This window comes from Patagioenas fasciata, chromosome Z (genome assembly GCF_037038585.1).
Source record: "Patagioenas fasciata isolate bPatFas1 chromosome Z, bPatFas1.hap1, whole genome shotgun sequence".
Classification (NCBI taxonomy): Eukaryota; Metazoa; Chordata; class Aves; order Columbiformes; family Columbidae; genus Patagioenas; species Patagioenas fasciata.
This window is the reverse complement of record NC_092560.1, coordinates 603,388-626,312: the sequence shown is the minus strand read 5'-3', so window position 1 is coordinate 626,312 and position 22,925 is coordinate 603,388. Positions and strand designations below refer to the sequence as shown.

Below are 22,925 nucleotides of genomic sequence, written 5' to 3'. Positions count from 1 at the left end.
TCTTCAGTGGTGGGAAGTGGTGAGTCCCAGAGACGGAGCACACGAAACACGTGTGTCCTTGCACGGACGGGGAGCTTCACGGCAAATACTCCCGCCGTCGGCAGTTCCTTCACTCCGCTGTCTTCCTCCAAGCTGAGCAGAGCTGAAAGCCGGAAAACGTTATTGTCCCTTTCACCCCTAACTGGAAAAACAATTTTCAGGTCGGGGCTGTTATGTGAGTGGTTAAGGAGCCCTGCGGCTCAGCTGGCAGCTGTCTTTTCTCGGAAAGGAGAGGATTCTTGTCTCTGAAACAGTTCTTCCAGCATTAACTGAACTTCTCCAAAATTTGTTTTGTGTAGTTACAACAGTTTTGGCTTTAGTGTTCATGCACAGTAACAATAACACCTTCAGGCACAAATTTGTAATCTCTGGAAGTGTTACCATCTAAATATCCAAGTTGGAATCTCTGGTAGCGTTCCTATGAAATGTTAACGGATGTGCAGTTGCAGGCAGTGCCCTCTGTAGCTGCTGCTAACATCACCAAACTTGTGAATTACAGCTGTACCTGCAGTCAGGCCAAGGGGAGAGACTCCCCCGCGCCCTTTGTCACCGATCCTGCACTTCAGCCCTTCAGCCACAGCCCCAGATTCTTCATTTCTCTTGACACAGCTGGTTCCAAGCAGAGGCTCGATCATAAGAGGTGGTTTCTGGCACTTGGGAGCCAGGCTTTGCTGCCCAACGCTGTCTGCAACTGCAGGACTTGTGTTGGGAGCTCTTTGGTCCACCGCGTAGACGCATAGATAGATAGTGTACCTATGATATTCTACTGCCCGGGGTTATTTTCTGACTTGCATCTTTTTCTCTCCAGCAGGCTACAACCCGAGCCCCCGTGAGGGCACAGACAGCCCCTGTGTCCGAAACAAACCAGGCAGTGACAGCTCGGGGCAAGCCCTGGTGCTGAGGCAGACGGCAAGGGAGAAACACAGACGGGAGAAGGAGCTGGCGTGTGCCCAGAGCCTGAGGAAGAGGAGATCTTTCCTGCAAACGGATTACACCTCGCAGGTCACCTTCCCGTTGGGTTTGCCCGGCTCCGTGCAGAACCGCTGCTCCTGGCCGCCCCCAGCGCCGGCCTCTGCTCGTCCCCCCGCTCCGCCGTCCGCAGGGGACACCGGGGAGGACGCGGAGCTGGGGCTCCAGGCACGGGGAGACAGGAGCCCGTACTCTGACCTGGTGGAAATGGAGCCTGACGCCATGGAAACTAAATCTGTGACTGAGTCGGTGGTTTCCCCCATCTCAGCGGTCCGCCTGCCGGGTGAGCAGCACAGGGAGGGGGGCGCAGGCCGTGGCCCCCAGCCAGCGCTCGCTGCACACCCGCCGCTCCTGTCCCTTCCCGGGGGACAGGACAGAGCTGCCCAGGAACGTCCCTCCACGGAGACAGATGCTGGGTGGGCAAGTGGGGAGAGCTGTGTGGCCACCAGCCACGGGCTGGTCCGGGCGGCTCTGGAGGAGGCGATCACAGCCCAGCACGAGGCTGGTGACATGTCCCCGTCCCCAGGCCAAGACCTGCCCTGCCCTGCTAGCGAACAGACGCCGCTGCCGCCAGCCCGCGGCCCCCGCGCAGCCGCTCCCCGTGAGGTGGCCCAGGAGCAGGAGCCGGTTGCCACTGCCGGGGGGCAAGGGGTGCGTGCGGAGCCTGTCCCAGCTCCCTGCAAAGAGAGAAAAGCCACTCCTGACAGCTGTGCACAGAACAGCGGTGACAGCGCCCTGTCACAGGCAAAAAGCAGACAAGCGATAAGCACGGAGGCCTTATGGAAAGTGCACAGGAAAACATGCGTGGGTTTTCCAGACGCAACCCAGCTCTTAACAGATTGCAGCAGCACTGCGGGGGTTATAACCCGCCTCTCCTGGCTCTCTCTCAGGGTCAGGACAGACCCCACGTCACCCAGCCCGTCTCAGGGAAGGGCAGACACCCCACCAGAGCTTTCGGCCTCTCAGAAGACCAGCGGGTGCCTGGGGGCTGATGCTGTCAGAACGGAGACACAAACATCCCCAGCCGGGCCCCCCTTTGAGACAGAGCTGGTGGGCCATGGCGCGGATGAGCGGGAGCCTGGATCAGAGGCGGGAGATGTGGCTGCCGAGCAGCCATGGCCCGTTCAGAGACCGCTTCCCACAGAACGGGCTCCTGAGGCGGGGAAGGGCTCTGCCTCGGCTCTAGGGCTTCCCGCCTCCTCAGGCCCTGCTCCCTCGGGCTCGTTGGGGAGAAGCACAGGAGACCACGGGGCTTCAAAACACTCCTTCCTCTGCTTTAACCACAAGGATGAGCCTTCTGACGCCATCATGACCAGGCCCTCGGGTTTTTCCGCAGAGAAGAAGGCGCCTGCAGCGCAGCTCGGGGTGGACAAGTGCAGCTGTCGGCTGCCCTACATCAGCTGCTTCCACCGGCCCGACGACCAGGGGGAAGGCGAAACGGCCCTCCCCGCGTGCCGCGCGTTCCCGGGGCCGCTCACCGCCGCGCCGCCGCGCCGCAGCCTGCCCGGGACCCCCCTGCGCTGCGGGGCCGCGGCGCCGCGGGGCCCGCCCGTCCGAGCCCTGGGCCGGCTGAACGACCGGGCGCGGATGAGCCCTGCAGATCTCTCCTGCTTCCTGGGCTACGCCGCAGAGCTCCAGGAGGTGGTGGGGAAGCTCTCTGGGAACCAAGCCACCCACCCGCAGGAGCAATGCGCGGAGCAGCGTGCTGAGAGCAAGGCGGCCCTCGGCGCGGCCTCCCGGCGCCTGCTGTCCAGCTGCCAGGGGCTCCTGGGCACCGAGCAGCCCCCGCGGGAGCTGCAGGGCACGCTGAGGGCGACGTTCGGCCACCTGGTGCAGCTGGCCGAGGCCTCGCTCCAGGTGTCGCACTGCCCGCGGTGCCGGCAGAGGCGGCGGGCGCTGGCGGCCGCGCTGCTGGACGTGGTGGGCTCGTACCGGCAGCTGCTGCAGGCTGCGGAGCCGCGGCTGCGCGGGACGGGCTGCGCGGGCCTGGGCGCCCGGCTCCTGTCCCGCCAGCACACGGCCCTGGCCGCCGCCGCCTTCTGCCTGCTGCAGCAGCTCTGACCGCGCTGCCCGGCGCCGCGGGGCTCCGGCCGCGCCCCCCGGCCGCTGACAGCGCGTTCAGCCCCACAGCTGCGGGGCGGCCGCAGGACGTGTCCGTGGGCTGAGCCCCACGCACGGGGGCGGCCGTGGGCAGGACGCGCCGCCCTGCAGCCTGGCCGCGTGTCGTTCTGCCGACACCACCAGTTGTACACAAACTCATAGAGTACCTCGGTGGCTTGTGTATCCTGCCTGGGGCTTGTCCCTCGCCGCCCCGGGCCTTGCAGGTGGCCATCTCCCGATGGTGTCTCAGCCGCCTTCTGTCGGCTGTGGAGAGGGACGAAGGCTCTTGTCCTGCTCTTCCTCCCGCCTTCGCCCTCCGGGCAGACTGTGAAGCAGGGACACCAGATCCCACCCTGGCCCGACATGAAGGAACCCAGGCTGCTTTGCCCACCTCGTGTGGCTGAGGATGTGTCCACTTGTGACGGGAAGCTCTTTGGGAACAAAGCTACGCCATATTTAACTGCCTTTGACTTGCAAGGGCAGAAGAGGGTTGTCCCAGGTGAGAGATGCAACACCAAATCCTGCCCTTCTCGCACGGTTTCTGTGTCAGACAGCAATTCTGTTCCCGTTTGCTGATGCCTGAGGGAAGCTGCTGATTAACCCCCCTGCCTCGTGCTACTTACAGATCTGCGTCTTCCAGAGGGATGAGTAATCCTGGAGAATGAAATGCCACCTTCACGGCTGCGGAGGGGACAAGCCCCTTGTCCCAGCTTTGTCAGCAGCTCTTCTTCCACATTTGGTGCTGCCCTCACAGGTCGTCAGCTCTGCATCCCTAAGGAATCCTGTGCTGGAGCAGGACCTGGGCAGCCACAAGTCCCTGATGCTGCTGTCTCACCCAGGGGATCGTTTGGGAGCTGCAGCTTTCTCCGAGGGACACCTGCAGCCCCCCTGCTGCATGGTGAGCTGCAGCGGCAGCAGGTTGCTGGCTGCAGCGGGTCGCTGGCTGCAGCAGGTTGCTGGCTGCAGTGGGTTGCTGGCTGCAGCAGAATGGTGGCTGCAGCAGAACAGTGGCTGCAGCAGGACGGTGGCTGCAGTGGATTGGTGGCTGCAGCGGGACGGTGGCTGCAGCTGATTGGGGGCTGCAGCGGGATGGCGGCTCCAGCGGGACGGTGGCTGCAGCGGATCGGTGGCTGCAGCGGGACGGTGGCTGCAGCAGAATGGTGGCTGCAGCGGGACGGTGGCTCCAGCAGGATGGTGGCTGCAGCGGGACGGTGGCTGCAGCGGGACGGTGGCTGCAGCCGCACGTGCTCAGGGTGCAACGGTCTGCAGAGGCAGCAGAGGTGGCCGGTGTGTCCCAGCTCTGCCCCTGCACAGCTCCCCAGCACCAGGGCGCTGCGGGCACAGGGTTGTCCTGTGGCTCTGTGACACCTGACCGAGGCCAGCTCTGCTTTTTGCTCCTTCTTTAGCACTTCAGAGAGAGCAAAGGGCAGGTCCTTGCAGCTGAACCCCGGTGCGGAGGGGATGTTGGCTGGGGCGGCAGGGAGAGCTGCAGCCCCCCAGGAGACCTCCCTACCAGCCAGGCAAGCAAACCCCCATGGGAATTTGGCAGCCTTGAGCAGCCCAAAGATGCTCAGCGAGGGTGGGGGCTCTGCTGCCCTGACCCCTCAGCCGCCGGGGCTGGCAGCTGCTGGTGAACCAGGGGCGCGATGACAGTGACAGTGTCCTGCACTGAGGCACAGAGCTGGCACCACACACCGACAGCTGATGTGCACGGGGATGTGAGGAGCAAGAACACAAAGAGCCCCTTGGCACAGCAGAGGAACAGGCACCAGCCCACGCACACCCACCCGTGCGGGAGCAGCACCCGTGTCCAGCAACAGCTGCTGTGGGCGCCGAGTTACCAGGGGCGTGCAGAAAAACCAGGAGAAACGAAAACACATAAGCAAATGACATTGTGATTTACCTCCAAAGACTTCAGTCCTTCCACTGGCGGGTAGACACAGTCATTGACCATAAGGGGATATTTTTTAGCAACAATGGCTAAGGTAACATATTGAATTACGTGCATTGGAAATGCTTTCTGCTGTGGCCGTGTAACACGCCACTGCTCTTTGCACAGGGCACAGTCAGCTCCCAGACCCCTTTCCAGGAGGAACGTCAAGGGTTGTGAACGCCGCGCGGTGTGTGATCGTGTACCACCCGCGACTGCAGCGATGCGACGGGAGTTGACGTGTAAACGTTTTATTTTAGATTACTAATAGATGCACAGGATTAGCGACAGGCTTCAGCAACTCACCGAGTCTTCAACTCAACTGGTTTGAAGTTGTTAGGACACGGTGCGCTGGGGAGTCACGTCCCACCTCGTCTTCCCTGGCCGAACAGCGCTGTCCTTTTCCACGGCAAGGGGCTTCCCTCGCCAGCGAGCTTTGCTAGCCTAACTTCACCCCACTCTCTGTTTAATAAAGATGAGAGAAATACCCGAAAGCTCTCCTCCCTGTCCCAGAACCAGTGCTGACACAGCGCCAGGAACACTCTTAACAACCACCCGCAAAGAAGCAAAACTGAATTCCTGTGGGTTTTCACTTGATCCCAGGGCGCTGTCAGCTTTTGTTTTCTGTTCAGGGGGAAGAGTCATTTCCAGCGCTGCACTGCTGAGGTAGAATGGGTCACTCTTGACAAGGTCCTTAAACAAGATTTAAGCAGAGCTGTTTTCTCTATGCACATTCATCCTCATGCCTCTGCTTGAAATCCGGAGTTTGATTCTCCTGTACACGCCGCTCCTTAACATCACAAAATAAAGAGTTTTCTTGCGCATTGTCACACGGAGGTATTCCCAGTTGTTCCACTGCATCTGGTAGCACGTAGCCTTTTCCAGAGGAGACTCCGGCTTTCAGGGCCGCTGGCCAGCTTCGCGTCTCGCGGTACGTCAGTAACACGTCGAAGACTGTTGGGAACAGAAGATGTGCCATGCTGTGATACCTCTGTCATTAGCTCTATAATATAATACACACCCCGCTGACTGCGAAACGTTGGGAAAAGGTAACAGCTGACGCCAGGGAAGGTTATTGTGGGGTTCGCATTCCCTCCCATTTAAAATCTGATGAGTGAGGGTTTGGGCAGCTCCCCAAGGAGCAGATGGCCATTGTGGAGCTGACTTTGGGTGAGAAGCAGCGGCTGTGCCAGGGTCAGGGCTCTGAGGAATGCGCTGCCCGCACACCACAGGGGTCAGACCCACGGCACGTCCAGCATCGCCCCTCGGACGCTGTGTCCCCACGCCAGGGACCCTGGGACACGGGGTCTCCGTGGAGCCCTGTGCTGCTCCCCTGCCTTGTGCTGACGGACACGGCCACCACGTCCTTGTGCCACAGGAGGGAACCCACTGGAGCAGGAACAGCCCCAGGTTCCAGTATGAGCTGGGGAATGAGCTATTAGAGAGCAGTGTAGGGAAAGGGGCCTGGGGGTCCTGGGGACAGCGGGGTGACCATGAGCCAGCACTGGGCCCTTGTGGCCAGGAAGCCAATGGTACCTGGGGTGGGTTAGAAGGGGGTGGTCAGTAGGTCAGAGAGGTTCTCCTGCCCCTCTGCTCTGCCCTGGGGAGACCACATCTGGAATCTTGTGTCCAGTTGTGGCCCCTCAGCTCCAGAAGGACAGGGAACTGCTGGAGAGAGTCCAGCGCAGCCACCAAGATGCTGAAGGGAGTGGAGCATCTCCCGTGTGAGGAAAGGCTGAGGGAGCTGGGGCTCTGGAGCTGGAGAAGAGGAGACTGAGGGGGGACTCATTCCTGGGGATCAATATGGAAAGGGGCAGTGTCAGGAGGATGGAGCCAGGCTCTTCTGGGTGACAACCAGTGACAGGACAAGGGGCAATGGGTGCAAACTGGAACACAGGAGGTTCCACTGGAAGAGGAGAAGCAACTTGTTGGGGGTGAGGGTGTCAGAGCCTGGCCCAGGCTGCCCAGGGAGGCTGTGGAGTCTCCTTCTCTGCAGACATTCAAACCCGCCTGGACCCCTTCCTGTGGAACCTCAGCTGGGTGTTCCTGCTCCGGGGGGGATTGCACTGGATGAGCTTTCCAGGGCCCTTCCAGCCCCTGACACTCTGGGATTCCCCCTGTGGTCCCCAGCAGAGGGTCCACGTCACGCAGCACAGACGCAGCAGGAGTGGGAGTGTGGGCACGTCCGCCGCAGGGACAGGGTGGCCCAGGTCACCACGCAGAGCCGCACTGAGGGACACGACAACCACCCCAGTGCTGTGAGCCCTGCCTGAGCCCCACACAGCCCAGCAGCTTCTGTCCCACTCCCTGGCACCTGGTGTGACAAGTAGTGACAGCTGCCGCCCCACATCTCCCCACAGTAACCACTCACTGCCCCGTGCAGAGCACAAGCAACGCGAGCCCTGCTGCATGCGAGCGGGCTGGCACAGAGCAGCCCCCAGACCTACAGAATGGGGGCAGCAGGGATCAAACCCAGCAGGAGAAACCTCTGCTCCCAGTTTCCCCATCGCTCAGCACTGGGCTGCTCCGGCGGCTCAGCCCCTCACCCTGATTAATGGCCAGCGTCTCCGAGTGGTAGTTCTTGTTGTTCGCAGCTTTGACCATGTACTCACGGATGGGCAGGCGGGCTGTTTGCAAGGATTGCTCCTCTGCCCTTCGCAGCGTCAGCTTCTGCAAGGGAAACAACAACACGGGGCGCGATGCGCACGGCCTCGCAGAGCACACACATTATTGTGGGCGCAAGCAGCCACGAAGCCGAGCTGTCCTGGGGCTCATGTCACCCAGACTGCTGCGGCCTCACTCAGCCCGGTGCCGCATCCAGGCACCACCAGAGGAAAACAGACGGTGGTACGAGGGTGATGCGCCAAACCGAGGCAGCTGCAGCACTGGTGCTTCCAAAGGGACGTCTCTGCCCTCACGTGGGAATGGGGCTGTGCCACCTTTGGGCTTTAATAGGCTGCTACCCACCTTATGAATGCTTTCATCCACCAGGCCCCCGAGGACGTACACTTTACTTGGGTCAATATCTTCGAGGACTAGAAACAAGAGAAGCACTTGAGTCACCGCTCTATGACAGTACAATCCTGCCCCACTGGGCAGGCGAGACCCCCTCCCACGAGAAAGCTGTGGGCACGGTCGCCCTGGGGCGGCGGGGGAGGCTGCAGGGACGGGGGATCAGACACGGAGTGCCGGGGACACTGCCCGTTGCTGCCTTTAGCGCTGTCTGCTCCCAGATGTGGCTGACCCGGTCACACTGACCCCCGTGTGCTCCGCAGACACATCCCCTCTGCCAGGTCACCACCTGGAACCCTCCCCGCCCCCACCAGGCTCCTCACCAGAGTGAAGCACCCGCGCAACAGCGGGAAGGGAGCCACGGCCCCCGAACACGCGGCCGGTTAGGAATGGGGGAAGAGGAGAAAACAGAGCGGCACACCGAGCAGCAAAGGGAACGCTGCGGCTACCGCAGCATTTCAGATAAAAAGTAACTTAGACTGTCTAGAGGCGACACAGCATCTCCGCTTTTCCACCTCTCAGTATTACGAACTGCAGGGGTCTACACGCAGGTTCCAGGTTAAGTCTGGCACAGATCACACACAGCCCTGACTCAAAACATCACTCCCTGTCAAAACGGATTGACCTATGAACAGATTTAGCATGAGATCTAAGCACGCAGTACATCTCGTGCAATTTGAGGCAGTGAATGCTTGAAACTGAATCACCTGAACCACAGAAGTCTCAAAAAGAAAAGCTTATGATTGATCTTTTGCCCCAGTCCCCTTTGACTAAAGCAAGCAAAACATTTACCATTCTCAGAGTCAGGAGTGAGATAAACAATTGCATCTGAAGGAAACAGATCCAGGTAACTTTCTTCAGTTGTATCCATCTGGAAAACGCAAGACAGGGAGAGAAGAAGCCTTTAGCCCAAAGTGCATCTGTCAGAACAAAACCCGCTCTCGCACACAGGAATGCACCGGATCTGACACTGCTGCCCTAATTGCTCCAACTCCTACAGACAGGGTGTTTCTTTTAAATTGGAAAATGTTTCTACATGGGCACTGAACAACACGTATCTCAAAATCCATTAAAATTCTCACCAAAATTCCTAGCTGTGGTTTGAGGAAGGGAGATGAGCAATAATTACCCAATTTAAAATGAGGTTCTAGTTCTTTAGGTGCTTTTCCCCGCCCGCGGGCGCAGCCCCACAGCTGCGCACAACCTGCTGCTCGGCGTCGCTGCCGCGACCTGCACGTGCGGGCCCCGTGCTCCGGTCGGACCGAGCGGCTGCGGACACTGGGGACGGAACGCGCGCCCTGCCCGGCCCGGCCCGCAGCACGGGTGTCCCCGCAGAGGTGGCACCTGGGGGAGGAACTGCCCGCAGGACACCAGCGCTAAGCGCAGGGCCTTGCACATCGCCCCGTTATCTGTCAGCTCCCACCTCCTGCCAAAGGGCAACGAGATCTGACCACAACCGCTGTCACCGAGCTTCCTCCCCGCACCAGAGCTCGCACCAAACCCAGCTCAGCCTTGGGGTAACCCGAGGGCCAGCGCTGCAGGTGCCGCAAGCCGCCACAGCACCGCGGTCCGACCCTTACCAGGTAACTGGAGAAGCCGTCGTTCATGCGAAAACACTCCTCGTAGATCAGCGAGCCCGCCACGAACTCTGTCAGGTAGAGCCAAAACGGCTTCTCGGCCCGGCGGTTGGCCCCGTAGAGCCTCCTGATCTGGGAGGCGAGGCGGCTGGTTTCCTTCCAACAGACACCACGCACAGTGACCCGCCAGCGCAGCAGCGGCTCTGCCCGGCGCCAGCACCGCCGGTGACACCCGTGTCACCCGCAGCTGCTGGGGCTCCGCACAGGCTGCTCCCGGGAGCACAGGGAACCCCAGAGCCGCGACTGCAACCGCGGGGGGACCGGAGGGACAGAACCCCCTCGGGGTGAGCTCTGCAGAGCTGCTGCCTGTGCACCCGACACCCCGGCTCTGGCTGGGCTGGGGGCGCCCAGCACGGCCAGAACAGCCCCGAGGAGACCGAGGGGAGAGCTCATGGGGCTGCAGCTTCCTCCTGAGGGGAAGGACAGGGGCACACGAGGGAACGGCAGCAGATGTGCCAGGGAGGGTCAGTGGGACATGAGGAAAAGGTTCTTCCCCAGAGGTGCTGGACACTGAACAGACTCCCAGGGAGGGGTCACGGCCCAACCTGACAGTGTTCAAGAAGAGACTGGACAACGTCCTCAGGCACACGGGGTGACCTGTGGGGTGTCCTGTGCAGGGACAGCAGTTGGACTCCATGATCCTGTGGGTCCCTCCAGCTCAGGACACTCTACGGGTCTGTGAGAACGAACCAGTGACCGCTCCCCAGAGCCCAGCGGGGCAGGACACGTCCCGAGCAGGGAACAACAGCAGTGGCGGCCACCACGGGTCACACCCCCCGCGGTTTCGGTAGCGCGGGCAGGGCCCCGCCGCAGCCCCGGTGCGGGGGCGCAGCGCCAGGGCCCCGGTACCTTGTGCGACATGCGGGCGGCCACGCCGAGGTCCACGCAGAGCCGGGGTCCCGCCGCCCGCGCCTCCAGCAGCCGCTCCCTGGCGAGGGCAGCCCGGGCCCCGCCGCCGCCCCGGCCGGCAGCCCCTGCGGACAGAGCGGGGAGGGCAGCCCGGGGCCCGGGCCCAGCCCGGACCGGACCGGACCGGAGGAGCCGCCCCGCGCCGCGCCGCTCACCTGCGCCCTGTGCCCGCCGGGCGCGGCTCCGCTGCCGCTCCTGCCGCCGCTTGGCCCTGCGCGCCGCCAGCACCCGCTCCCAGCGCCGCCGCTTCCGCAGCGCGTTCCTCTGCGGGGGAGCGCGGCCTCAGCCCGCGGCCGCCCGGGGCTGGAGCCGCGCCGGGCCCGGCCGCCGCCCGCACCTACCGAACCGCCCGCCCGCGCCGCGCCCGGGGCCGCGGGCTCGATCCGCAGCAGCCGCAGCGCCTCGCAGGCCAGCGCCGCGTCCCCGTCGGGCTCCGCCGCCGGGCAGCGCCCGCCACCCGCCATCCGCGCGGAGCTCGGGGCGGAGCTGCCGCGGGGGGCGGGCGGGCCGGGGCGGAGCGGGGCGGGGAGGCGGGCGGCGCGGGCGGAGCTCGGGCGGAGGAGCGGCCGCTGCTCGGCGCTGCGGGTCCCGGGCAGGCGGGGCTGGGCCGCGCACCGCGCCGTCCCGCGGAGGCTTCGCGGCGCTGAGCTCCGCGCCGGGCTCGGCTGCCCCGCCGCGGGAGGCCGGGCCGGGGCCGGGAGGGCGGGCCGGCCGTGCCCCGCCCGCGGCGCTGTGCCCCGGAGGCCGGGCCATGGGCTCCCTGCTGCGCGGCTCCGCGCTGCGCGGCCTGCGGCTGCGGACCGTGAGTAGCGGCGCGGCTCGGGGGGCGGAACGGGCGGCGGTCGCTGCCGGGTCCTGCCCGTCCCCTCGGGCGGTCCGGCCGCGCTGCGCGGGGCGCGGGGGGCGGGGGGGTGTCCGGTCACCGCGGCCTCCTCGGGTCGCCCCGAGGCCGCCGGCTCCCACCCCTCGCTCACACGCCATCGCGGGTGGATCAGCGGAGCTGCCGCCCCGCGCCGCACACCCGCGGTCTCTGGTCCCAAGCACTTTTTCTGGCGGTGACAGCGAGGAAAGCCCCCTGACGTTTGTGCTGTGTGTGCAGGTTTGCTCAGGTTTTGAAACAACTGACCCTTAAGTGGTGGGAATCCCGGCCCTCCATGGCCCTCACGCTACCTGTTGCACCCCAGTTCATGTTTGCACAGACTCACAGAGGATTTGGGTTTGAGAGACCTTCCCTGCTCTCCCAGTGCCCCCCTGCCATGACAGGGACATCTGCACCAGCTCAGGGTGCTCAGAGCCCGTCCAGCCTGGCCTGGGATGTCTCCAGGGATGGTTCATCCACCACCTCTCTGGGTACCTGGGCCAGGCTCTCACCACCCTCAGGACGACAATTCCTTCTTTTATCTGGCCTGATTTCTGAGATGGTTTTCCTGTTCAGATTCACTTTAGTGTTTTTCTCATCATTTTCATAAGCGGTACCTGTGTACAGTCTGTTACACCACGTAGAGCTCACAGCAGCAGGCGAAGGGCTCGCTGCCCGGGTTCATCGTTACTCGTTCGTGCTGCAGTCATGTTGACATTTCAGGCCAGAACTTGTTGTGCCAAACAAGAACATTTGGGGAATGTGCGATCCAACAGGTTTATTTTTCACCCCAAAAACTGTGGAGAACACCGTGTGGTGGTGGGGGTGACCGGGGACCACGCGATGTTCCTGGGAACACCCAGAACTGCTGTGGTGGTGCTGCAGAGCGGGGCAGGCTGGGCTGGGCACTGGGACACGATGTGCAGGGACACCGGGCTCTGGCACACCGGGCGCAAGGACACCGGGCGCAAGGACACCGGGCGCAGGAACACCGAGTGCAGGGACACCGGGTGCAGGGACACTGAGTGCTGGGACACTGAGTGCTGGGACACCAGGTGCAGGGACATCGAGTGCTGGGACACTGGGCTCAGGGACACCGGGTGCAGGGACACCGGGTGCAAGGATGCTGGGCTCTGGGACACTGGGCTCTGGGACACTGGGCTCTGGGACATCGGGCACTGTGACACCGTGTGCAGGGACACTGGCCCTGCTCCCCGCCTGCTCCCACTGCCAGAGCCGGGTCTCTCCAGCCCAGCCCGCCCGTCTGCGAGGTGCAGCCGCTTTTGTTAAGCCCTTTCTGGCTCCGCTGAGGAGCTGTCAGCCCGCAGCCTGGGCGCTGCCAGACCACGACGTCTCACAGGGCTGGAGCGTGGCAGAGGGTGCTGCAGCCTCCCCAGCACCAAAGCCTTCCCGGCGGCTCCAGCGCTGTTTACTGCAGAGCGCTGGTCCTGGCGCCTCCACCCGCTCTGCTGGAGGGAGGACAGCTTTGTCTGGAGGAGGGCTGGCTGATGGATAAGAAAAAGGCCTTGAACTTGTTCTTCGAGCCCAGTTTGGGGCACTGCTGGGTGCCCGTGTGGTGTTGCTGGGTGCAGATGGGCAGGAAACACCTTTGACGCTTGGGAGATGCTGTGAGTTCAGGGCTGAGGGGACACGGGAAGGGGACACGGGAAGGGGACACGGGGGCGATCTTTCCGGTGCCCTCACAGCCGCTGAGGGTGCACCCCGGAGCGAGACTTGGGGCTCCTCTCCCCGAACCGCTGACGCAGCAGCGATGGCTTCCAGCGACAGGTGCCCGTGTCCGCCGGGAGAGCAGGGGCTGCTGGAGATGTGCTCCCTCCCCACGCCGCCGAAACGATACCTGTCCTTCCAAATAACAAACGTCCCTCCCTCCTTTCTCCGCAGCTTCTCCCTGTGCTGGCTGCGGGGACACCGCGGTGGCCGCGGGCGGCACACAGCACCGAGGGGGAGGGCCGGACCAGGGCCGTAGGGCGGTACCCGGTCCCCAACAAGAAGGACATGCCGTATGACATCGTGGAGCTCATGGAGGAGGTGGAGATCAAGGTAAAGTTGCTCGGCAGAACTCTGTCCGTGGAGAGGGTTCGAGTTCAGAGCAGCTCGCACGCCCCAGGGGAGCAGTTCTGGCCCGTTGGGTCTGATGCTAACCCGATAGACCAAGATGAGCGGCGCCTCTTGCAAAGCTCCTTCCAGTCTGCAGGATGGGGATTTTACGTGAAATCCTGCAGTGTGTGGGCAGGATTGTGAGTGTCCCTGGTTCCGTGAGGCTGGTGGGTTGTTGCAGGTGGCATCTCATGCGTGGGGTCGGCTGGAGTACCGACATCTTTCTGGGGGAGCGTCTGGGTTCACCTGAGACACTATTAGGAGAATTTATAGCACTTTAAATGGAGAGAACACCGGTGAGGAGCTGTTCTAATTACAGTGTTAAAAGGCTCAGGGTATTTCTGCTTTTGAGCTTTGACATTTTTACTCAAAAGCCGAAAGTGCTGCGCAGTGGCAGAACAGTCACCCTAATACGGAGCTGTATGCAGGGGGAAAAGGAGGGGGCTGGACAAGGGTTCCCTTCCCTGCTGTTTGGAGAAGGAACGCGGCACAGTCCTTTGTGGCGGCTGAAACACAACACCGGCCACAGCTCCGAGGAGACCGCTCTGTTCCAAGACCTTCCTCTCCGGGGAGTGACGGTCTGTCCATCCGTGTCACGGAATGACACAATCCCAGAGTGTCAGGGGCTGGAGGGCCCTGTAAAGCTCATCCAGTGCAATCCCCCCATGGAGCAGGAACACCCAGCTGAGGTTCCACAGGAAGGGGTCCAGGGGGTTTGAATGTCTGCAGAGAAGGAGACTCCACAGCCTCCCTGGGCAGCCTGGGCCAGGCTCTGACACCCTCACCCCCAACAAGTTGCTTCTCCTCTTTCAGTGGAACCTCCTGTGTTCCAGTTTGCACCCGTTGCCCCTTGTCCTGTCACTGGGTGTCACCCAGCAGAGCCTGGCTCCATCCTCCTGACACTGCCCCTTTCCATATTGATCCCCAGGAATGAGTCCCCCCTCAGTCTCCTCTTCTCCAGCTCCAGAGCCCCAGCTCCCTCAGCCTTTCCTCACACGGGAGATGCTCCACTCCCTCCAGCATCTTGGTGGCTGCGCTGGACTCTCTCCAGCAGTTCCCTGTCCTTCTGGAACTGAGGGGCCACAACTGGACACAATATTCCAGGGGTGGTCTCCCCAGGGCAGAGCAGAGGGGCAGGAGAACCTCTCTGACCTACTGACCACCCCCTTCTAACCCACCCCAGGTCCCATTGGCTTCCTGGCCACAAGGGCCCAGTGCTGGCTCATGGTCACCCTGCTGTCCCCAGGACCCCCAGGTCCCTTTCCCTACACTGCTCTCTAATAGGTGTCCTTCCTGACAGCGCCATTAATCCATGCTCCACTGCAGTGGCTTTGGTGGCATCTCTGTAGTAAAAGCAGGCAGCAGACTTGAGGCTAAATGTGATGTACAGCGGAAGAGTGAGGTCCAGTTCCCCGTGCTGTCACACAGATCCCCGTGTGTTAGTGCACTGAAGGGGTCGGCAAAGACCCGCGTGTAGGATCCAACCAGCCCGGCAGCGCTGGCTCTCCAAACCATGCTGCCAACCTGTCCAGGGACGTTCCTAAGCCAGCTTATGGGTTTGGACAAAGAGGGAAGAGCCTCCCCTTGGTTAACTGACGGTAAACAGAGCGGGGAGATGGGAGGAAGGCACAGGCAATGGTGTGGCAGCCGGCAGAGGTTGCCAGAGGGGTCTGTGACCCCAGCGCTAGTCCCCTTTTCCATAAACACCCTGAGGAACAGCAGCCGGTGAGCGGATCAGCACAACCACGGCCAACCCAGACTGCGCAGCACGGCCTGAGCTGCGGGAGGGGGACGCGCTGGTCAGTGCTGGGACTGCACAGTGGCTGCTGCACCCACTGCTCCTGCACCCGCTGCTCCTGCACCCGCTGCTCCTGCGCCCGCTGCTCCTGCACCTGCCGCTCCTGCACCCGCTGCTCCTGCGCCCGCTGCTCCTGCACCCGCTGCTCCTGCACCTGCCGCTCCTGCACCCGCTGCTCCTGCGCCCGCTGCTCCTGCGCCCGCTGCTCCTGCACCTGCCGCTCCTGCACCTGCCGCTCCTGCACCTGCCGCTCCTGCACCCGCCGCTCCTGCACCCGCTCCTCCTGCACCCGCCGTCCTCAGCGGCACCGCGGGGCTCAGCGTGGATCTGGGGAACAACTCCTTCCCCAAAGGGCTGTGGGGCATTGAACAGGCTGCCCAGGGCAGTGCTGGAGCTGCCATCCCTGGAGGGCTGGACAGACGGACAGGAGGTTCTCAGGACATGGGGCAGGGACAGGGGTGGGGGAACAGTTGGACTCGATGAACTTGGGAATCTCTTCCAATCAGAATCATTCTGGGATTCTATTCTATGACTCTGTGTTCAGTCATGTGTATAAATTGGGCTCAAAGGGCAAGGGAATGGGTCTGCAGAGATTCCCCAGCACTGCTGTGCCCACAAATCGCTCCCTCAGCCCGGGGCACCGGTGCCACCCTCTGTGTCCCGTCACGGTTCCTGACGTGTTCCTCTTCTCCTCGCGCAGACCGGGTTCCTGCCCAACGTGTTCAAAGCCCTGTCGCACCGCCCGGCCGAGTTCAGAGCTTTCTTCTCCTGTTACGACGCCGTCATGAACAAAGACTCAGGTACAGCACACACAGCGACCTCAGAGCTGCCCTCTCCTCGGTGTGGGAAGTGCTGCAGGGGACGTTTCTGACGTCCCCAGGGATTCTGCCTCACTCTGCCTTCCCCAGCCCATAATGACAGCCGGCACAGGCGGGAACCGCACGGCTATTTCTGGCTCTGGCCCTGTTGCGTGCACCTTCATACTCTTCAGCTTGTGGGTAAGAAGAGCCCTCGAGTCGAGTTCCGCTGCCTTACTGCGCTGTGCTCGGTGTGACAGAAACACAGATGGTTTGGGTTTGAGGGCCTCCCCAGCGCCCCCCCTGCCATGACAGGGACATCTTCACCAGCTCAGGTTGCTCAGAGCCCGTCCAGCCTGGCCTGGGATGTCTCCAGGGATGGTTCATCCACCACCTCTCTGGGTACCTGGGCCAGGCTCTCACCACTCTCAGGACAACAATTCCTTCCCCATGTCCGGCCTGAATCTCCCTCCTTTAGTTTAAACCATCACCCCTTGTCCTGTCACAACAGGCCCTGCTCTAAAGTCTGTCCCATCTTTCTCATGGGCCCCTTTTAAGCACTGAAAGGTGCACTGAGGTGTCCTGGAGCTTCTCTTCTCCAGCTGAACACCCCAGCTCTCTCACCTGTCCCCAGCAGAGCTGTTCCAGCCTCAGTCATTCCTGGGGCTCCTCTGGCCCCTCTCAGCAGCTCCATGTGTGTCCTGTGCTGAGGACCCCGAGCTGGCCCAGCACTGCAGGGGGGTCTCACCAGAGCGGAGCAGAGGGGCAGGATCCCCAAACCTGCTGCCCACGGGGCTGGGGATGCAGCCCAGGGCACCATTGGCTCCTGGGCTGCGAGCGCACATGGCGGCTCATGGCCGATCTCTCAGCCCAGTGCCCCAAGTCCTTCTCCTGGGGCTGCTCTGCATCCTGCACCCCAGCCGGGACCGATACTGGGGGTGTCCCACCAGGGGCAGGACCTGGCACTGGGCCTTGTTTCCTGACGAAACAAGGACGGGCCACTGGCTCGGGGAAGATGAGCTGGGAGCCGTGAGTGCTGGGGGGCACAGGCAGAGGTGATGGTTAAGAATCATTAATGTCCTGAGCTGGAAGGACCCCCAGGATCACGTAGTCCAACTGCTGTCCCTGCACAGGACACCCCACAGGTCACCCCGTGTGTCTGAGGACGTTGTCCAGTCTCTTCTTGAACACTGTCAGGTTGGGCCGTGACCCCTCCCTGGGAGCCTGTTCAGTGTCCAGCACCTCTGGGTAAAGAACCTTTTCCTCATGTCCCACTGACCCTCCCTGGCACATCTGCTGCCGTTCCCTGGGCTCTGTCACTGTCACAGAGCAGAGCTCACCCTGCCCCTCCTGCTCCTGCTGAGGAACCTGCAGCCCATGGGCTCTGCCCTCAGTCTGCTCTGCTCCAGCTGAACAAACCCAGGGACTCCAGCTACTCCTCACACGGCTTCCCCTCCAAACCCTGCGCCGCTCGGGAGCAGGGGTGCAGCCTCACGCTGCTGCAGCCAGGCAGGTCTGGCCGTGGTGACCAGGGGCAGCCACAGTCCCGATTGTTCCGTCCAGCCCATGGGGACGAGGCAGATCCAAGATCAATCCGGAACGTTTCCCTGGGGTCAGGTTCCAGCCTGGCAGTGTGTTACGCAGCAGGCACGGCAGCGTGGCTCGGGGTCACAGCCGAGGGGACAGCGTGGAACGGCTCCCCGGCAAGGGACAGGCCTGCGCTCAGCCTGCAGCACCTCAGGCACAGCAGCTCTTGGCCGTGAGCTGCCCTGAGCACCACAGAATCGTGTGTGATGGAGGCTGGGGACACAGGACCTGACCCGCTGCCCTGGGGACTTTGCACCAGGGCTGTCCAAACCCTGTGGCAGCACCGCGGCGCTCGCTGTCTGAGGGGACGCAGTCAGGGGACGTGGAGGGACACAGGACTGGCTGTAGTGGTGACACGGGCAGGGGACACAGGACACAGGGCTGGCTGCAGCGGTGACACAGACAGGGGACACAGGACACAGGACTGGCTGTAGTGGTGACACGGGCAGGGGACACAGGACACAGGGCTGGCGGCAGCGGTGACACGGGCAGAGGACACAGGGCTGGCTGCAGCAGTGACACAGGCAAGGGACACAGGGCTGGCTGCAGCGGTGACACAGACAGGGGACACAGGGCTGGCTGCAGCAGTGACACAGGCAAGGGACACAGGGCTGGCTGCAGTGGTGACACGAACAGGGGACACAGGACACAGGGCTGGCTGCAGCGGTGACACAGACAGGGGACACAGGACACAGGACTGGCTGTAGTGGTGACACGGGCAGGGGACACAGGACACAGGGCTGGCGGCAGCGGTGACACGGGCAGAGGACACAGGGCTGGCTGCAGCAGTGACACAGGCAAGGGACACAGGGCTGGCTGCAGCGGTGACACAGACAGGGGACACAGGGCTGGCTGCAGCAGTGACACAGGCAAGGGACACAGGGCTGGCTGCAGTGGTGACACGAACAGGGGACACAGGACACAGGGCTGGCTGCAGCGGTGACACAGACAGGGGACACAGGACGCAGGTCTGGCTGCAGCAGTGACACAGACAGGGGACACAGGACGCAGGTCTGGCTGCAGCGGTGACACGGGCAGGGGACACAGGGTTGGCTGCAGCAGTGACACAGGCAAGGGACACAGGACACAGGACTGGCTGCAGCGGTGACACGGGCAGGGGACACAGGACGCGGGTCTGGCTGCAGCGGTGACACGGGCAGGGGACACAGGTTTAGTGGTCTCTTTCATGCTTTTAGGAGGCACTGGGTACATGGAAATATTATCCAAGCCCAGTAAAGCAGTAGCTTTTGTGAGGAGGAGCGACCCTGGCCTTCCCTGTGAAGTGTAGTTTTGAAAAAACCCTGCTGCTGATTACCTTAAAAAGGCAAAGAGCACGGGTGCTGATGTGCGGCTCCGCAGGTGCTGTGCACAGTCTTGTGGAGCTGTTTGTGAAGGCGGTCGGGATTGATGCTGCGTGTGGCAACGCGCAGCCGCCTCCTCCACGGCCGCCTGGGAGCCGCCGCGGACCTTCCCTGCAAGCTGCGCTTTGTCTGCGTGGCGGTCACTGCAGGTTCTCCAAGCCCTGGTCCCAGGGTTCCTTTTGGTCTCCTTTTCTGCCTTCAGAAGCTGCCAGTGATGCTTGTGGCACCTCTTTGGTGGGTTTAGGAGCACTGCGCTTTTCTGTAAAGCAACAAAGCCTCAGAGAAAGGAGAGACAGCACCCTCCCCGGTCACTTGGCTCTGAGGTGTAAACGGAGAAGCACCAAACAAGCTTCCTACTCACTGAGCAAGTAATTTTGCTCCTCTGCCTTTTCCTGTTATGTAGGAGTGTTGTTTCCCTGTTGACCAACTTTTATGTCCCTCATCCTGACTAAGGTGCCTCATGAGCAGCTATCTGGGTAACTTGGTTGCCTGGATGGTCATAGAATGGTTTGGGCTGGAAGGCACCTTCAAAGCTCGTCTGTTCCAGCTGCCCTCCTGCTGAATATACACGGTGTCAACACACCGTTTCATTCCGAGACCGCGCGATGCCGGTGGTAAAACCAGCACTGGCTCAGCTTCCAACAGCACCCACATCGGTGACGCTGCCGGGTTTGTCGGCGCCTGCCCAGGTCCCCCCTTCCCAGGCCTGGTCCGTGATTCACTCCTGGTGACACCATCGCTGTCCTGTACTGCTCATGGGCTGGGGTCTGCACCTGGGCAGGGGCTTCGCTATGGGGGGTGGGTTTTAGTGTTATAATGTTCATCTAAAGGATGCTCCCACAGTCTGCAGATACTCGTTAAACCAGCTCAACTAATTGCGTGGGTTCCAGATGCTCAAACTGCAGAGTCAGGAGCTCCCGGTCAGGAGTTCTTCAGATTACTCTGGTCTTTGTTAGAGGAGCGGACTGACCCGAAACTGCTCGCTGATTCACATGTCCGTGGGTTAGTGATTGCTGACAAGATTCATCCTTTAATTGGTAACGACTGCACTGCCATGGGCAGGGACACCTTCAGCTGGATCATGGTGCTCCAAGCACCGTCCAACCCGATCTCGAACACTTCGGGGGTGGGACACCCCCATCTCCAGACAGCCTGTCCCGGTGTCCCACCCCCCTCATCGGAAAACGTGTTCTGCTTATGTCCAACCTAGACCTGCTGTTCTTCAGTTCAGAGTGGTTGCCCCTTGTCCTGCCTGGGAGCTCTGGTTGCAGAGCTTCCCACGTGCTCTCTGGGGCCCTGTCCTACCCAGAGCCCTCTCCTCCCGGTTTCCCCAGCGGTATTTGCCATGTTGGACGTTTTTAGTAGCAAAATGTGCCAAATCTTTCGCCATCCCTGCAGGGCGACTCAGCAAGGCAGACAAAGAGCTCATCATCGTGGCTACCAGCGTTGTGAACAGGTGTCCCTACTGCGTGATTGCACACGGAGCGTTTCACCGGATCTACTCCAAGCAGCCGGCGCTGGCTGACCAGGTCAGTGGGGTTACCACAGCCTGCACCCCCTCCTTCACGTGGTCCCTGGTGGTGTCCCAAAACAGGGGTTTTACCCGCTGTGCGTGCAAATGAGCCTAATTTAGCACACAGAGACGAGATGTTGTTTATTACAGAGCTGCACAGGTCTGGATGCTGGAACAGGGCCGGCACAACAGCAGGAACAGTGAAAGGCAACATGTACAAAACCTTATCCCTGTGTTCATACCCTAAAGAGCCAATTGGTTTCACATTTGCATATTGCGTTACATAATCCTTTTAGTGTATAATGAGCAACGTGCAGCTGAAGGACACTTTATCCAACAGTCCTGAGATGTGTTTAAGCAGGACTCAGCTAATTGTGTGTGTTCAAAATGTGTGAAGCTGCAAGGTGGGTTCTGTCTGTAGTTGTGAGTAGAAGTTCTGCAGCTCACTCTGGTCTTTGTTATTTGAGGAGACCGACCTAAGGGTTTCCATATCTCAGGTTAGCAGTTGCAGGCAGGATTCGTTCCTGTACGTGATGACAACACGTGGAGGTGGGAATGGCCCTCTCGTCTGTCTGCTTTCACACCTAAAGTTTTGATCCTTGCTCTGTATTTTGAACCTTGGTGTATGTGGTTCCTGGCAACCTTGAGCAATTCTGGCGTGTCTGGGGCACTAACAGTACCTGGCCTGCTCAGGTTATTGGTGAACACTCAGACGTTGAGGTGGGGTCTGTGTGTCCTTGTCCCCCTTCCAAGCGAGACAGGGGAGGGAGGGTCGACCTGTGAAGCGCTCACCCTGCTGCCCGCATTCCGTGATGTTTTAATCTGCCCTGGGAGGAACTTGCTGCCCCGGGGAGCTCCAGCACCCGGTGGCGCCGGGTCCTGTGTTTCAGGAACTCCTCCTGGCCCGCCCAGCAGAACCGGCACAGCCCCGGGGCGAGAAGGGCGGTGACACAGATAAGTGTCACCTGTGCAGCAGCGAGGACGTCTGGTTCGGGTGCTGGGCGCGCTGCTGTCTCCTTGGCCGGCCGGTTGGGCTGTTTGCGGGGTCCATCCTCTGGTTCCTGCCTTTCGCAGGTCATTGTGAACTGGAAGCTGGCTGACCTGAGCGACCGCGACCTGGCCATGCTGGAGTTTGCGCTTGCGGTGTGTCGAGCCGAGGACATCACTGAGGAGCACTTCCAGAAGCTGGAGAAGCACGGCTTTGACCGCGAAGATGCCTGGGACATAGGCATGATCTCTGCTTTCTTTGCCATGTCTAATCGCATAGCTCATTTTGTTGGCCTGCGCCCAAACCAGGAATTCTACAGCATGGGCAGGACGCCCCACGGGGAGCGGGGGAAGGAGGAAGGTGAGCGGGGCTGACACGGGTCTCACACCATACACCCAAAACATTGACCAAGTTCTCTGTTCCCAGGCTGGAGTGGCTTATTTGTGAGTGCGTGAAGGGGTTAAAAGTTAATGCTGTGTTGTAGCCATGAGGGACGGAGGGTTCCCGTCTCCTGGGTGTTCGGGCGGACCCCAGTACTGCTGTGCTCAGGACACAGCTCTGCAACCCAACAGTCATAGATGTCCTGAGCTGGGAGGACCCACAGACCACGGAGTCCAACTGCTGTCCCTGCATAGGACACCCCACAGGTCACCCCGTGTGTCTGAGGACATTGTCCAATCTCTTCTTGAACACTGTCAGGTTGGGCCGTGACCCCTCCCTGGGAGCCTGTTCAGTGTCCAGCACCTCTGGGGGAAGAACCTTTTCCTCATGTCCCACTGACCCTCCCCGGGACCGCAGCCCAGGTCTGGGCAGCGCCCGCGCAGGTGACACACGCTGGGTCACGATGTGACCAAACAGAGCTGTTCAGGGCGTTTCACCAGCTCCAGGCGTGAGACCCAACGCCTTCCTTGGCCATTCCACACCTGCTGTTGGCGGGACCGCGGCGTGCGGGTCGCCGGGCCCGGGGACGAGCGGGGAGTCGAGGGGATCTGCTCTGCCTGTGTGTGCCTCGGGGGCGGTGGCGGGGACGGGCGGGATCCCGGGCCTCGAACCTCTGTCCCGAGGCTGGTCACGTGGCCCGAGGGGCGGTGAGACGGGGAGGCGGTGGCGGGGAGGGCGGTGGGGTTGTGGGCTGGAGGGGCGGCGGCGGATGCGGGGCGGTGGCGGGGATGCGGGGCGGTGGCGGATGCGGGGCGGTGGCGAGGATGCGGGGTCCGGACGCGGTGTCGCGGGACGGTTGTGGCATCCCGGGGCTCGAACCGGGGACCGCGGGGGTGGCGGTCACGTGTCCGCGGGCGGGGCGGCGCA

The 22,925-nt window shown here is 61.8% G+C and overlaps 3 protein-coding genes across 4 annotated transcripts in view; 2 read left to right on the top strand and 1 right to left on the bottom strand.

Annotated features, from left to right (window-relative positions):
• The window catches only part of FRMPD1 (FERM and PDZ domain containing 1), a 50,928-nt gene extending 45,345 nt beyond the window's left edge, over positions 1-5,583 (top strand). The window contains exon 16 of one of the 2 annotated variants that reach the window (XM_071801779.1): positions 851-5,583. In XM_071801779.1, coding sequence (XP_071657880.1) covers positions 851-3,069 — 2,219 coding nt within the window. In that variant the 3' untranslated portion in view covers positions 3,070-5,583. Of the gene's footprint in view, positions 1-847 lie in introns of both variants that reach the window. The other variant, XM_065861284.2, reaches the window with a different exon arrangement.
• Positions 5,274-11,069, bottom strand: TRMT10B (tRNA methyltransferase 10B). The gene is made up of 8 exons (XM_065860492.2): positions 10,938-11,069; positions 10,752-10,860; positions 10,537-10,661; positions 9,631-9,783; positions 8,843-8,921; positions 8,006-8,073; positions 7,585-7,708; positions 5,274-5,992 (listed from the first exon to the last, which is right to left on the bottom strand). The coding sequence occupies exons 1-8, from the start codon at positions 11,058-11,060 to the stop codon at positions 5,763-5,765; spliced, it is 1,011 nt and encodes a 336-aa protein (XP_065716564.1). The 5' UTR covers positions 11,061-11,069; the 3' UTR covers positions 5,274-5,762.
• A 90-nt stretch (positions 11,070-11,159) lies between these two features.
• On the top strand, positions 11,160-22,038 carry LOC136114846 (uncharacterized). The gene is made up of 5 exons (XM_065860494.2): positions 11,160-11,398; positions 13,358-13,516; positions 16,072-16,171; positions 20,515-20,645; positions 21,704-22,038. The coding sequence occupies exons 1-5, from the start codon at positions 11,348-11,350 to the stop codon at positions 21,989-21,991; spliced, it is 729 nt and encodes a 242-aa protein (XP_065716566.1). The 5' UTR covers positions 11,160-11,347; the 3' UTR covers positions 21,992-22,038.
• Positions 22,039-22,925: the final 887 nt, after the last annotated feature.